Raw genomic sequence first — 15,820 nt, 5'->3', positions numbered from 1 at the left:
CACTCTGTTGGCGAAAGTTGACGCTACCCTTGTCCTCCCAGAAGTAGTTTCAAGAGTAGCTTGTACTTTTCGTATGAATCCGTACTTCCTTTGATGGACTGTGACAGAAGCCCAGGTGTAACGTTAGAATTCACCGAGTAGACAAGCTGATGGTTTGTGTCGACAGTAGAGGTTTAGCTGTCTCTCTGTTGGGGACTACCAGCCCTCCATCTCCACTCCCCTGAAGAGACAGAATGAGGAAACTTGTTATGACATAGTAAAAGGCTCTGATAGACAACAGATATTTAATGATGTCCTCATATTGAATCCTGTTTAATGTGTGTTATGTATACAGTTGCCAGGCTAACGGACTCTGGATTATATGTGATTAGATATACATTCCAGTTAAATATAAAATAAAGTAACCTAATCTAATTGGTTAGCCTTCAATTACATTGTTCATGGACTTTCAGATTCAGCGGTAATGCTATTATTTTGTTACTTCTGATCAAATATACGCCTATAATTTTTCATCATATCACAGAGAGTCACAGGTAGAGAAGGTGGAGTTGGATTTGCTACTCTGTGTCGACCAGAGATTAGTATTAATAATGTAGGTAATCTCCAGCGAGATTAGACACAGAGGGAAGACTTATTATCACCGCCTGTCGCCTAGGTTCACTAGGAGATGCACCTCGGAATGTTTCTATGACCATTTCTGGTGGTAATTTGAGAAAGTTTCAAGGACATAGCATGATAGAAATATTCCACATTATTGCGGGTTTAAAATACCAGCTTGATGTTACTCACGCCTTTGTTACACGTTCATTTGGTAAGTACAGTTGAACGATTTAAACAACTATTTAAAGTGAGCTGGAAACTACAATGTACGAATAATTTATTTGGATATGTGATGTGAACTGTTTTCGCATGCACACACATACACACACACACACACACACACACACACAAGACAAACACACACACACACACACACACACACACACACACACACACACACACACTCACACACTCACACACTCACACACACACACACACACACACACACACACACACACACACACACACACACACACACACACGATCAGTTCCGGCTGCCAGTGCACTCGCCATCACTAATGAAGTGAGACAGCTCGTTAGAAGCGGTTCATTAGCGAGCCATTAAAAGGCTCTTGTAGTCAATGTGTCCACTTAGGGCAGCTAAATCGGTTTGTAGCTGGACCCAAATGTTTGACTTCTGAATGGAACATGTGTTGTTCTACTAAACTGTCGCCCTGAGATCCAACCTCTTGCGAGCATGCGACCGCTATAGTCTGCACAAAGAGGGCAGACCCAGGGAAACCCTCAGGGGGGCTCAAACAGGTGCATGATAGACCGTCTGGTCGTGCTCCTGTGAAAGCGGGAGAGTGCCCAGGGCTGCATCTCGCCGAGGAGGAAAGGGCCGGGCTGTCTTCATGGCCGAGTCTAGGCAAAGAAAAAAGTGGACTAGGCGACGGCTGTGGAGAGCTCTTTCCCAGTTGATTGCGAAACCCAAGGAATAGCGATGAGACCAGCCCCGAAATAGAGACCAGCCCCGACCTGATGGAACTGCTGAATACATGGTCATGGTGTCACGTCTCGCCAGCTTTCTTCTGATTGGCTCAGGGCAAGTAGATCGTTGAGATGAAAAATAACTTTTATTTTTTCTTCCATTGACGCCTGAGTGGCCCCAGTGTCGCCTCCACACAGCATGAGGAGGGGACCGGGGTGAGAGGGTAACCGGTAAAATAAATGCCAGGCGCTCTCATACATACGCCACGCCCAGGGAGGCGAGCAGGGATCTCTCCTGGGAGCCTTAGAACAGGGATGTGGAGGCTGACATACAGCCTCGTGCCACGAGTCCCCAGCCCGCTCAAGAAGCACATGCCGCATGGAGGCGGACGGACCCGGGCTATACTACGCCGTCTATCCAATCGTACGATATGGTTGTGTAAAGAGGAACTTCCTTCAAACAGACTTTATATCTTTCTATCATTTCATATATATTCCTATTATGGGTAGAAAGAAACAGGAAGCAGGTGGGTCCTCCTACTCCCCATCGCTGCGTGGAGGGGCTGATCTCCTCCACGTCGTCAGGCCCACCTTACACCCCTCCAACTGTCATGGTCGACAGGCAGAGGAGAGCATGTTGTGTTCTTAACATCTGCAGCGCTCAGTGGCACAGACACACGTCTGTCCCAAAGAGCGGCGGGCTGTTTGGGGACGGTCATTTGGCTCTACGTTTAGACGCCATACGCCGTCTGGACAGAGAAGCGTTGCTAGGGGTGACCGCAAGCGAGGTATCCACCTGCTTGAGAGGTTTCCCTCCACCTTGTTAAGACGGTGTTTCAGGGAACCGTCAACAGATCAGCAGACGGCATGGCTCCACCAGGGGCGAGCTGGTGGCCTGGTGGAGGAAAGGCCGTTCCTCTGTGGGCTCAGTCACGGTGCCGCTGCATGTCTTCATCGTAGATGGTCGAGGTAGTAGACTGGTGGATGACTGGTTCAAGACGGCTGCTGTGCACCGCATTAAATGCACGGTGCCATGGGGAATGTGAGTGCTGTGTGGAGGGCATGCTGTCCAATTCATCTAAATGTGCCCCCCACCCCGTCAAAGCACCGCTGACCCAGGGGGGCGACAGTACGCCTTCATCCTGCCTCTTCTCTCTGACCGCAGCCTCGTTCTACGGAGACGGTTTCATCCACCTGCAAACCGAGGAGCTCTCAAACCGCAACTACCTCCACCTGCGCTTCAGGACCGCCAGCCAATCAGGACTGCTGTTCCTGGCGTCAGGGGGCGGGGACTTCCTCCTGCTGGAGATCATCTCTGGACGCCTGCAGGTACCAATATACCATTAATGCATACGCACACGCACACGCACACACGCACACGCACACACACACACACACACACACACACACACACACACACACACACACACACACACACACACACACAGCAAACACACAAAAACAAAGTATTTGCTAGCATACATTGCTAGATACATGTAAGCAGGACCCAGGTGTGTGATTGACCGGTCATTGATAGGGAGTCTGGGCTCCCAGGTGAAGGCATTTGGTATCTGTAGGCGGTCTAGAGACAAGACCCAGCGTGGGACGAGGTGTCAGATTGCTTGGAGGTAGCAGATCAACGTAGCCCCCCCTGGCATTCATACACAACATGTTTCTTCATGAAGCCCAGAGAACCACTCCCTGGAGTTCCTGCTCCAGCGGAGATTGCAGCAGGGCATAGCTCTGACATCTGGCAGGGTTTATGGCTTCATTCTCCTATAAACAATGTGCCATTCTGTGTGGTTTCTCCCTCCACTGGTGTGTATTCTCATGGTCTCATTCTCATTCTGTCCTCCCGAGGTCTGCTAGCTAGAGAGATGAAGGGGAAGAGTTAGTGCTGAGGGCTGTAGATATACATCTATGAAGATTTGTTAAACTTTGGGAACATAAAAGTGCTACATATATCGAGGAATGGAGAAAGTACTCATCTGACTAATAGATTTGATGATGGCCAGATCAATAACATAAGGTAAGGTGAGAGCAGAGAAGATCGATTTAAAAAGTTTCCCGACCAAATACCCCCAAATGGCTTCACCTTCCTAACTGCCCGCTCCAGGTGCGTGTGGACCTGGGCTCAGGGGAGCGCACCCTGCGCTCGTTGGGGGGGCTCCACCTCAGCGACCTGGCCTGGCACCGGGTGGAGCTCACCCACCTGCTCCACAATGTCAGCATGACGGTGGACCAGCATTCCCACACCTCGGCCACCCTGCCGGGGGGGGGGAACCCAGAGCTCAGCGTCCGCCAGGGGGTCTTCGTGGGCGGGACGCCGGGGCAGCAGCACCCCCTGGTCTGGTCGTCCCCGCGGTTCAGAGGGTGCATGGAAGACGTGGTGTTCAACAAGCACCACCTGCTGGCCAGCCTGCGCTCGGAGCCGGGCCACCGGACAGTTCAGCGCGTGTCCCGGGGCTGCAGCCCTCAGTTCTGGGCCTGGGAGGACGACCCTGTCAGCTTCTCCAGCTCCCAGTCCTTCCTCCGGCTGCCCCCCTGGCAGGTGTCCCAGGAGGGGGAGCTGGAGCTCAAAATGCGGCCCTCCGCCACGGCCCACGACGGTACGGTCCTGTACTCCTCTGCTCTCCGGGGAGGCTTTGTCGCCATGGAGATCCGAGACGCTCGCCTGGTTGCCATGGTGAGGAGTAACAGCGGAGGCAGCGGGACGGAGGTGCAAGCCGGCACCCGTCTCCAAGGCAACAAGAGCATGTGGTACGCGGTGAGGCTGCGCCTGGCGCCCCACGGGATGCAGCTCTGGGTGGGGCAGGAGGTGGTGGAGGCCGCTCTGGATGTGGAGGGCCCCGCGGTCAGGCCCACGGGGCCGCTCTACCTGGGGGGCCGGGATGAGGCCGAGGCGAGCCCAGCAGGGGCGTGGGGCTCCTCCGGCAGTCCGCAGCCGGGGGGTTCCTTCAGAGGCTGTCTGAGGGACGTCCGGGTGAACGGCCAGCGCCTCGGCCTGCCACAAGCCAGCGTCACCAGGGACGTCTCAGTGGGCTGTGGGGGGCGGGGCCAGCCCCCTGACACAGAGACCAGCCCCGACCTGATGGAACTGCTGAATACAGATGCCGACGCTGAACAGCCAATGGGCTCAGGCCGTGGGCAGGGACAGATGAAGAGCTCATCCAGCTTCCTGTCACTGGAAGAGCTGGAGGTGGAGGAGGGGGGGGGCGCCCGGCTGGAGCCCAAACACATTCAGGTTCAATACCTTAACCATTTTATCTCTGTTATACCTTTTTGTTAATACAGTAGATATGTACTAATGTCCATATTGAGTATATTTACGTTTTAAAGGGACATTAATGAATGAATTAAGTGTTATTTCAAAAGAGGACCACTAAATGTTCTAAATGATGTGAATGTTCAGTTGTACGTTGTTATAGTTCACACCCTGTGTACATTAATTCCCTTTGACTATCCAGACTGAGCACACTTGCATGTCCTCCATCACCGTGTCCCCCATCTCTCTATCTTCCTCTCGTCGTCCTCATCCTCTTGGTCGCCCTCCAGGTGAACCTTGACTTTCGGAGCATGGACCTCAACCCGTCCCAGCTGATGTTCCGCTTGGAGGAGCAGCCGCTCCACGGCCGCCTCCGCCTGGACCCCGCCTCCCCCACACCCCGGAACACCGGCCAAGGGGAGGAGGAGGAGGCGGAGGAGGAGGAGGAGGAGGAGGAGAGGGAGGGGGGGGCCGTGTCGGGGGGCGAGGAGGAGGCAGCGGGCCAGACCTTCAGCATGCTGGACGTGTGGCAGGGCCGCGTCCTGTACGTCCACTCGGGCTCTGAGGAGCCGTGGGACGTCCTGGTGTTCTCTGTGTTCTCCTCCTCGGTCAGGCTGCAGGAGCTGGCGGAGGTCTCTAGGGGGAAGGGCCGCGTGCTGCACCGCCTCCCCGTGGCGGTCCGCCCTGTCAACGACGCGCCCCAGCTCAGCCTGCCGGCCGGGAACCTCCTCACCCTTCTGGAGCGCTCCAGACGCCAGGTAGGGGCCCCAGAGCTCTATAAAAAAGGTTGTTCAGTTATTGTGTTCAAGGTATTGGCATATTTGGTTTGCAACCTAGTTTCTACAAGTTCTTACGCATTAATAGCAGTCAAATCCAATACATATATAAAATTGTTCTATGCCTATGTTTGCTCAGCTATCCACAAGTGAGTGAATTACAAGCTAATCAAAGACACGCTGCTCTTCAGCTAACCTGCTCACCACGGACAGATATTCTAACCACACTACCCAGCTTACCCGTTTCATATTCTAACCACTACCAAGCGAACCCGTTTCATATTCTAACCACTACCCAGCTGTTAATCCCATTCATATTGCTAACCATTAACCATCTTAACCCATTCATATTGCTAACCATTAACCAGCTAACCCCATTCATATTGCTAACCACTACCCAGCTAACCCCATTGATATTGCTAACCACTACCCAACTAACCCCATCCATATTGCTCACCAGTACCCAGCTAACCCCATTCATATTTTTAACCACTACTCAGTCTCAGCTAACCCTATTCATATTGCTAACCACTACTCAGCTAAACCTATTCATATTGCTAACCACTACTCAGCTAACCCTATTCATATTGCTAACCACTACCCAGCTAACACCATCCATACTTCTAACCAGCTGACCAACGACATGCTGAGGGTGCTGGACCCTGACAGTCGTCCGGAGGATATGACTTTCAGCTGCTTTGGAGCCCTGAGCAACCAGGCTGGACACCTAGAGCATCAGGACCACCCCGGCAGGTAAAAGCAGAAGATGAAGACGTCACTATCCTGAAATCAAGATACTAGCTCCTGAGTAGGGATCTAGTGCAGCGGTGTTGTCTCCTTACTCATTTCATCCGGGTGGCTGATCAAATGATTGTTGTGGGGTTATGCCACCCCGGCCCCCTTCACAGGAACGCCCCTGGTCTCATAAAGTAACCCTAAAGGCCAATTTCCACTGGAATCGGCACGGAAGCGGCACGGCAGTGAATCGCTCGCCGAAAATAATAGAAACCACTAAAGTCAACGTAGGCTATTCCACTCGATACGGCACCGGCACGGCACGGAATCGTCCCCAAACCGGCACTTCATTTACGATACTTGCCTCTTCTATTTCTGAAAGTTGCCGGTTCGCTGCCGTGTCTCAGAACACGACTACAGCCAATCAGTTTGCCTTTGCTCAAGAATATTCATGAGCTCACATCAATCCCATCAATTCACAGGGTATTGTAATATTAAACAGTCTATCTACGGTATCAATAGCTAATCAGTGGCAAAGAAGAAATGAAAGTCTGCATCGATGCCTCGCAACTCCAGTGTCGCGAGTGGTCGTTGCCATGACATCTAGAAATCATAGGTCTACCGTATTTAATGGGTTATAAATTATATAATATTGATGCATATATATTATGTAGGGTTTGAATATAACTCGTGAATAATATTGTATGAATAATTGTTATAATTATGCACGTCTTGAGCCATAGTCGGAACGTGTCCGTGCCGCTTCCAGTGGGGATTGCATTACAGAACACAGCCGGTTCGCTGCCGTGCCGCTTCCGTGCCGCTTCCAGTGGAAATTGGCCTTAACATGGAACCCTTCTTGCAGACCCATCAGCTCCTTCTCCTGGGTGGATCTTAAGGAGGGAAAGGTCAGCTTCGTCCACACAGGGGCCCCCATGTCGAGGCTGGCCCTCAGGGTCAGTGACGGAGAGAAGGTATGTCACACATCACCACCAGGACCATGGCTAGACTCCTCAGACAGACACTTGGGAAGGTCAGATATACTGTAGGTTATTAAGGAGCAGGTAGGGGTAAGAGCATCTTGACCAAGGGGATTAAACCCAGAACCTTTCAGCTGGGAGTGAAACCCTTAACCACTAGGATATCCTGGTACATATAGCGATAACAGGTATCTTCCCAATTTTAGTTTTTATTTGACTTTTTCCAGTAAGATCTGGCAACCTTAACTATCTTTAATAACCAACATTTTCCTGCCACCATTTCATTTCATTAACCTGAGATATTCTGGCTCACTTGGACCCTTGTCTCCTTCCTCCCCTCCTCCCACCTCCTCCTCCCTCCAGGTGAGCAACACAGGGGTGTTGAGGGTGATGGCCGTGTCTCTGGAGCACCAGCTGGTCAACAACACGGGCTTGGAGGTGGACCAGGGCGGTAGCACAATCATCACAGCCAGCCACCTGGCGGTGCAGCTCAACGTGGCCCACCAGGGGGTGGAGATCCGCTACGACGTCACAGAGGCGCCTTGCTACGGCCATCTCCAGCGCCTCCACTCCAACGGCGAGTGGAAGGCCACCGGCTCCTTCTCTCAGAAGCTGGTGGAGAAGGAGCGGCTCCGCTACCTCAACACCCACCGCGGCCTGCAGGCCCAGCGGAACGCCACAGACCGCTTTGCCTGCAACGTCACCGTGGGATCCATAGCGATCAACGCCAAGGAGGCCGTCGTCGTCCCCATAGCGATACGGTGGATCCATTTCAAGGTCACACAAAGCAGGATGGAGGTCGCGGGGGTCCAGAGGTCTGCCCTGACCTCGGAGGACCTCCACGCTGTTTCCAGGGGAGTCAAACTCCAGGACAGCGACGTGTTCTTCAGGCTCCTGGCGCCGCCAAAAAAAGGTCTGCTGCTCTTCAACCAGCAGGTCCTCAAGATGAGCTCCACCTTCAGCCAGAAGAACGTCAGCGATGGCCTGGTCCACTACCAGCTGCTGGCTGCGCGTCCGGAGGACACCAGAGACTCCTTCAGCTTCCAGGTGTTCTCTACGCAGGCCAACTCAAGCAGCCGTGACTTCAGAGTCAGCATCAAGGCGGAGGCGGCGACCAGCATCTCGGTGGTGAACAGAGGGCTGTCTGTCCTGGAGGGGGACAGCAAGGTCATCACCATGGAGATGCTCTTCACCCACACGGCGGCCGACCGGGCGGTCCGCTACGTGGTCACGACCGGCCCGAGACACGGCCGACTCCGGCGAATCGACGTGTCCAACTCCACCGCCAACGACGACAACATCGGCACCTTCACCAACCAGGACATCACCGCCCAGCGGCTGCTGTACTTCCACGACGACAGCGAGACGCAGCACGACGAGTTCGTGTTCAGCGTCAATGTTTACAGGCCGCAGAGGCCGCATAAAGCATCGGCGAGGAAGGACGACCAGCACACCTTCAACATCTCTGTGCAGCTCGTCAATGACCAGCGCCCTGTCAGGGTGGTCGATAAGGTTTTCCAAGTGGCACGCGAGGGCCAGAGGCTGCTGACGGCAGATGTCCTGCGTTACAGCGACGACGACTCAGACTTTGAAGACGGGCGGCTGGTGTACACGCGGCGCGGCATTCCGATGGGGGAGCTGGTGTCTTCCAACGACACCGCACACAGTCTTTACCAGTTCACCCAGCAAGACCTCCAGCAGGTAACCACGACAACATTAATACACAAAGTCATGCAATAACACATTGCATAATAAAGGCTGTCCGAGAACCTCCTTAGTCTACAAAAATCATCCATGAGGACTAGTATTGGACTAGGCGAGTCATTTGGACGCACACTTTAGTAAGACGCATCGTTTAAAGACGTTACGGAATAGCCTACGTCTGAATTACATATTAATATAAATAATAACATAGTAATATATATATATAATTACATATTAATACATGTATATTTACATATTTAGATATAAAAAGTTAAGAATGTGTTGTTGTCCAGCTATTATAGCTCTATTTTAACTAGCTCTTATAGCAATATAACTACATTCTTACCTTGTTCTATTCTATTGCTTAAAGTGTCTGCAATTACTTACAGAGCGTCTGTACTAAACCCATCTCCACCTCCAAGCACTTGGTAGAATCTTGCTGGCTCATTGAAAGGCTGTAGAAACAAAGTTCCGGATGGGTGAAATGCACTTCTAGACTTTCGATATGTATAAATTGTTGAAAACTAGCATGAATGTTTTTTGAGCAAAATGGAAAAACTGCCCAGTGGTTGAGATTTGGACGGTGTATTTGATTACAGTTTTTAGTTCCCCATGTCGGTTAACTTTAATATTGAGTTTCAATATCTTTTACATATTCAGTATCTTTCTAACTTAAAAAAAAAACTTCTTCAAAGACTCAACCACACAGCAGCATTAAAAGCGGCTTAATTTCCCTTCTCTTTTAATACTGGGACGTTAAAACAGGCAAATGTAGCTATTTTACCCTCAAAAACAATGAATCCTTCGGAGACATAATAAAGATGAAAGCATGTGTTTATCGTAACGTATGTGTTGGTTCTGATTAATGGACTCAAACCTATGTCGGCTCAGAGCTCTGCGACTAATAAGTCGACTATGGGCTCAGCCCTAGACATAATAATAATGATAAAGTATTATTTATAGGCCTATATCTCTACTCTGTGTTTTCTTATCTTGTTGTTTTCTCCATTTGCTCGTCTGTAGAACAAGGTTCTGTTCATCCATCGGGGAGTGAGTTTTGGTCGTTTCGTTCTCTTTGTTACCGACGGAAAACACTACGTTTCGACACTGCTCGAGGTAACATGAATATTGGTATAAATATCTCCAATTATTATAGTTTCTAAACAGACTCAAAGCACAAGCACTGACATAAACACTGAGACCATCAGCGAGAGAACACACAAATCCACACAATACACTTAGGAACCTTTTTAGAACACTTGGGAACGGGGCTCGGACACTTGGGAACATGGCTAGGACACTTTGGAACAGGGCTAGGACATTTGGGAACTATGCAGCTAGCTCGCTTCATTTCTATGATGATGTGATGTGACATCTTTCCTGCTGGTTTGGGGGTGCAGGTGAAGGCGGAGGACCCCTATCTGCAGGTGGACAGCAACACGGGGCTCTGGGTGGAGCGGGGCGGGGTCGCGACCCTGACCTCCGCCAACCTCAGTGTCCTCACCAACCTGGACGTCAGAACGCCGGGGGAGATGACCTACAAGGTCTACATCCCGCCCACACACGGGGTCCTCCTCCTCACAGACCCCAAGCATCAGGAGGTTACCACGGCAACCGGCGGCGTCTCCACCTTCACCCAGCAGGACCTGAGTGCCGGCCTGCTGGTCTATCGTCATGACAACAGCCTCCAGCTGTCCGACGGCTTTAACATGACGGCCAGGGTGAGGGAGCGAGGAGGGGAGGAGGGGAGGGGGACGGCGGGGGAGGGGGGGCTGACGGAACGAGGGGGCAGAGAGGTGCACCTGGACGTCGGGGTGGTGGTGAGGGTGTACCTGGAGAGCCACCAGAGACCCCCCACCGTGCTGACACACCGTCCCCTGTTGGTGGAGGAGGGCAGCACAGCCTCCGTCGGCAGGGACCTTCTGGAGGTGAGAGGAGGGGGAACTTTTAGTTTAAAAATATTTAGTTGGAGGTGAGGAGACAGTATGAACTTTGGGAGTTTTCAGTTGGAGGGCAGGGGAGTGGTGGTCAGCGATTTGTAACTCGTAAATATTACATTTAAATGTTAGAATCTAATTTTTGGGCCGGATAGTATGCATTAAGCAGTAGGTTAACATGTAACGTAAGCAGTAGGTTAACATGTAACAGTAAGCAGTCAGAGGACATTGTAGTACATGAAGCAGTAGGTTAACATGTAACAGTAAGCTGTCAGAGGACATTGTAGTACATGAAGCAGTAGGTTAACATGTTACAGTAAGCAGTAGGAGGACATTGTAGTACCTGAAACAGTAGGTTGACATGTTACATTAAGGAGTAGGAGCATATTCATTGTAGCACCTGAAACAGTATGGTACAGAAGCAGTAACACGTTCCATCTGACCTGATCTTCAGGTGACCCATGAGGACAGCCCGGCGTCAGGGATCGTGTTCTCCATCCAGAGGCCTCCCTCGCTGGGCTCCCTCCTGAAGACCTCCGGAGACCAGACGGAGCACAACCTGCTCCACCACCGACACCACCAGGTGACAGCTCCACCTCACCTCTGGGAAGGACTCCAGCCAGTCCAAATGATCTATCTGTGTTAACTCATCATGTACGGGCGCCACGGGTCTCCACACCACAGCATGGGTGAGACCCACCTCCCCAAAAGGGTTCTAACCCCGGTCTGGGCGACCCACAGTCCCCTTCCTCTGTTCCCTCTAACGCTCCGTTTATGATGGACATGTTTCAGAAGACTAACCATCTTCAAATCTTAACATCAGATGTCACTGAATTTGTGACTTTTGATCACTTTTTTGCTCACTATGCTCAAAATCACAGACCCAGAACCATTGATGAGAACCAGGGTGTTGAGACCCAGAAGCCTATTGATGCAGAGATATAACCTTTCTTTAGACTGTTGTGTAACCTCTATTAATAGTTATTCTGTTGTTTAATCATTGCTGATTCCTCATCTCTCTGTTGCCCAGGGCGACATACAGCATCCAATCACATCTTTCAGCCAGGAAGACCTCAACCGGGGGAGGGTCTCCTACAGACATGAAGCCACAGGGGGCACAAATGACTCTCTCCTATTGGCCGCCACCAATGGCGTGACTGAGGTTGGACCAATCACAGTGGAGATTGATGTAATCCCCAAGCTCCTCCCACTTCAGGTACAGCTTTCTCCTGCCACTATGGACAGTTATTTCATATATTGTATTGACTAAACAACCTTAAAATGACGTGTAATGACGGTAGTTATGTGTGATGTTGTTTATTGACTGACAGGTGTTGGGGATGACCCTGGAAGAGGGCTCCACCAAACCTCTGACCCCTGATGTCATAAGGGTGACCAACCACCACTTCCGAGGGATGAACTTCCTGTATGAGGTCATCGCAGCGCCGCGGCACGGACACCTGGAGCACAGCAGGATCCCTGGAATGCCAATCAGCGCCTTCACACAGACTGAGGTACACACACACACACACACACACACACACACACACACACACACACACACACACACACACACACACACACACACACACACACACACACACACACAGCCACACGCATGGGAAGAAAGAGGGACACACACACACACACACACACACACACACACACACACACACACACACACACACACACACACACACACACACACACACACACACACACACACACACACACACACACACAGGTTTAAATTATTTTATTTGGATCAACAAGCAAAACAAAGTTTTCTTTTTTTTTGATCCAAACATTAATTAGAAGGTTTCAATCTGAAAACTAACCAAACACTGAATGTGCAAAATGCTTAAGCACGCAGAGGAGTAGAGATGAAATGATGATGGTTTAGCTGAGGTTAAAGCATTGCATATGACAATATGGCATTCAGGGATAGACAACACAACGTCTTTTCCAGATGTGGAGGCTGCCTATGGCCGCTGAGACCGCAGAATTTTAGAACTCTTTTCGCATCAGCCTTTTGCAGTCCACCTATGTATGATTAATTGGCAGTTATATCCTAGAGCTGTGATACATTCTACCAATGGCTGGTATTTCATGAACTTGGATGTTCATGGAGAGAACACACGCTAGGTTGCATGTGTGTTTGTCTCTCTGTCTGTCTCAGTTATATATATATTTTTTGCTTCTATGTCTGATTTGCCGTCATTTATTTTGCATCAATTACTGCTGAGCACTCTGGATTTTAAATGAAATCATTTTGACTCTAATATGGAATACATGGATACTGAAAAGTGAAAAGTGCAAGCCGGACTAAACCAGCAGCCTTCAGATGCTGCTAGCATCTGAAGGCTCTGCTAGCTTCTCCAGGCCCCAGCAGCCCAGCTAACATCTTCAGGCTCTACTAGCATCTCAAGGCTTTGCTAGCTGTCCCAGGCCCCAGCTAGACACAGGAATAGCCCAAGCCGGAGCAGCAGACCTCACAAGCAGCTAGCATCTAGCCTCCAGCCACCTGCCTGGCCTACTAGCATCCAGCCTCCAGCCACCTGCCTGGCCTACTAGCATCCAGCCTCCAGCCACCTGCCTGGCCTACTAGCATCAAGCCTCCAGCCACCTGCCTGGCCTACTAGCATCCAGCCTCCAGCCACCTGCCTGGCCTACTAGCATCCAGCCTCCAGCCACCTGCCTGGCCTACTAGCATCCAGCCTCCAGCCACCTGCCTGGCCTACTAGCATCCAGCCTCCAGCCACCTGCCTGGCCAACTAGCATCCAGCCTCCAGCCACCTGCCTGGCCTACTAGCATCCAGCCTCTAGCCACCTGCCTGGCCTCTACAGTAGGTTGTTACCAGCAGGCTACTAGCTTCCTCCGGCCAGTAGCTGACCTCCACCCTGTCTTCTGGCGTAATCATGTGCCTTCTCAGTAAATCTCCATTTGCCCTCTGGACTTTACTTTTCATCATCCTGCTGCACACTCAGGCTCATTCTACTGGGCCTACCAATGTGCACTCAGTCAAGCCTGCTATTCTGCCACAGGGTAGCTGCACACTGGACTTCCACCTGTTGCCCAGAGATGTCCCTTCCCACTGGATCACTACATTTGTTGGACTTCCTACTATGCGGTTAACTCATCTTACTCCACTTTACTCACTCATGTTTCTTCATCAGTTGTTTGGCCCTCTCCCACTGATTATGAATAATATATCTGGCACAAGTAAACAACATCACTGCTCTGGTACTATTCTGAAGCGCATGTTAATCATTCTCATGCTTTTAATCTCTGGCAATGTACATCCTAATCCAGGACCTTCTGTATTTATAGATATTCCTACTGTTCTTAACCTGCCAATTTCTGAACCTTCTGTTATGCCCACTGCATCTAACTTGACTTTTGAAAACTTCTGTAACCGTACATCTTTAGGTTTCCTACATGTTAACATTCGTAGTCTACTTAGACATTTTGATGTTCTGAAAACTTGGGTACATACTGTTAACACAGATATCCTAGCCATCTCTGAATCCTGGTTAAAGAAAAGTACCACAGACATGGAAGTCTCAATTCCAGGCTACAATGTTTTTCGTCAGGACAGATCTTCTAGAGCAGGGGGTGTAGTCATGTATGTTAAAGATCATATCAACTGCACTGTAGTTCTATCCAAGTCCGTTCCCAAGAAATTTGAATTATTGGTGCTCAAGCTACAACTGTCTTTACGTTTCTCCCTCACTGTTGCTGTCTGCTACAGAAAACCTGATGCCCCAGCTGACACACTAACAACTCTCAGTCAGCTTCTGGTCCCATTTATCTCATCTGAATTCATCCTCATGGGTGATTTGAACTGGAATATGCTAACCCCCCCTGCTACTGTTACTCAACAATTTGATGCTTTAAACCTCACTCAACTCATAACTGAAATCACTCGACACAACCCTAGATCTCCCTCATCCTCTACACTGATCGACATTATTCTTACAAATAATCCTTTTAGCTACCGTTCTGGGGTCTTCAGCGATAGCCTGGCCGATCATTGTGCCATTGCTTGCGTTCGTTCAGGTCTTTCAGTCAAACTCCCCCCAGTAATTGTTTCCAAGCGCTGTGTGAAGAAACTTGACATGGAGGCCTTTCTCAATGACACTGCTGCCGCAGATTGGGAGAGACTCAACTTATTCACCTCTATTGAGGATGCTTGTTCTTACTTTAAGAATACTTTCAGCCTTATTATTAATAAACACGCCCCACTGAAAAGATACCGGATTAAGAATCGCCTTAGTCCTTGGTTTTCTCATGACTTGGCAGAGCTTGTTCGTCAAAAAAATTATCTTTTGCGAAAAGCTCGAACCTCTAAGTCTCCAGCTGATTGGCTTGCCTTCAGGCAATGCAGGAACAAATCCACCCAGGCCATCAGGTCAGCCAAAATCTCTTACTTCAAGGAGAAGCTTACATCGTGTGGTACTGATGCGAGGAAGTTTTGGACCGCAGTTAAGTCCATGGAAAACAAACTCTCTTCTCCAAGCTTACCTGCATCCATGGTTTTTGACAAGGTTGTCATTACCGACAAGTGTCGCATGGTTACTCTCCTTAATCATTACTTTGTAAACCCCACTCTAGATTTGACTTCTGCTGACCTTAATAGCGTCCCACCACTCACTTTGCCCTCCCCCTCCATCACCACCAGCCTTTCCTTTAAACCATTCTCATTTACTGAGGTTCGGGATGAACTTTCCCGATTGGACCCTAATAAGTCTGCTGGCTTTGATGGGTTGGACCCAAAGTTTCTCAAAGCAGCCGCTCATCTTATTGCTGACCCAATCTCAAGGTTATTCAACCTGTCCATTCATCTCTCTGCATTCCCGTCTGATTGGAAATCAGCTTTGATATTTCCACTC

At 50.2% G+C, this 15,820-nt stretch overlaps 1 protein-coding gene across 1 annotated transcript in view; it reads left to right on the top strand.

Moving 5' to 3' along the window:
* Positions 1-15,820, top strand: part of LOC132447840 (chondroitin sulfate proteoglycan 4-like) — a 55,079-nt gene that overhangs the window by 309 nt on the left and 38,950 nt on the right. The window contains exons 2-12 of the mRNA XM_060038832.1: positions 2,696-2,859; positions 3,647-4,774; positions 5,086-5,553; positions 6,203-6,324; positions 7,172-7,280; positions 7,650-8,987; positions 10,014-10,106; positions 10,391-10,918; positions 11,382-11,510; positions 11,958-12,143; positions 12,259-12,441. Coding sequence (XP_059894815.1) covers positions 2,696-2,859; positions 3,647-4,774; positions 5,086-5,553; positions 6,203-6,324; positions 7,172-7,280; positions 7,650-8,987; positions 10,014-10,106; positions 10,391-10,918; positions 11,382-11,510; positions 11,958-12,143; positions 12,259-12,441 — 4,448 coding nt within the window. The remainder of the gene's footprint in view (positions 1-2,695; positions 2,860-3,646; positions 4,775-5,085; positions 5,554-6,202; positions 6,325-7,171; positions 7,281-7,649; positions 8,988-10,013; positions 10,107-10,390; positions 10,919-11,381; positions 11,511-11,957; positions 12,144-12,258; positions 12,442-15,820) is intronic.

Source organism: Gadus macrocephalus, chromosome 19, assembly GCF_031168955.1.
Source record: "Gadus macrocephalus chromosome 19, ASM3116895v1".
Classification (NCBI taxonomy): Eukaryota; Metazoa; Chordata; class Actinopteri; order Gadiformes; family Gadidae; genus Gadus; species Gadus macrocephalus.
The sequence above is the reverse complement of the archived record's forward strand: the minus strand, read 5'-3'. Positions and strand labels throughout refer to the sequence as shown.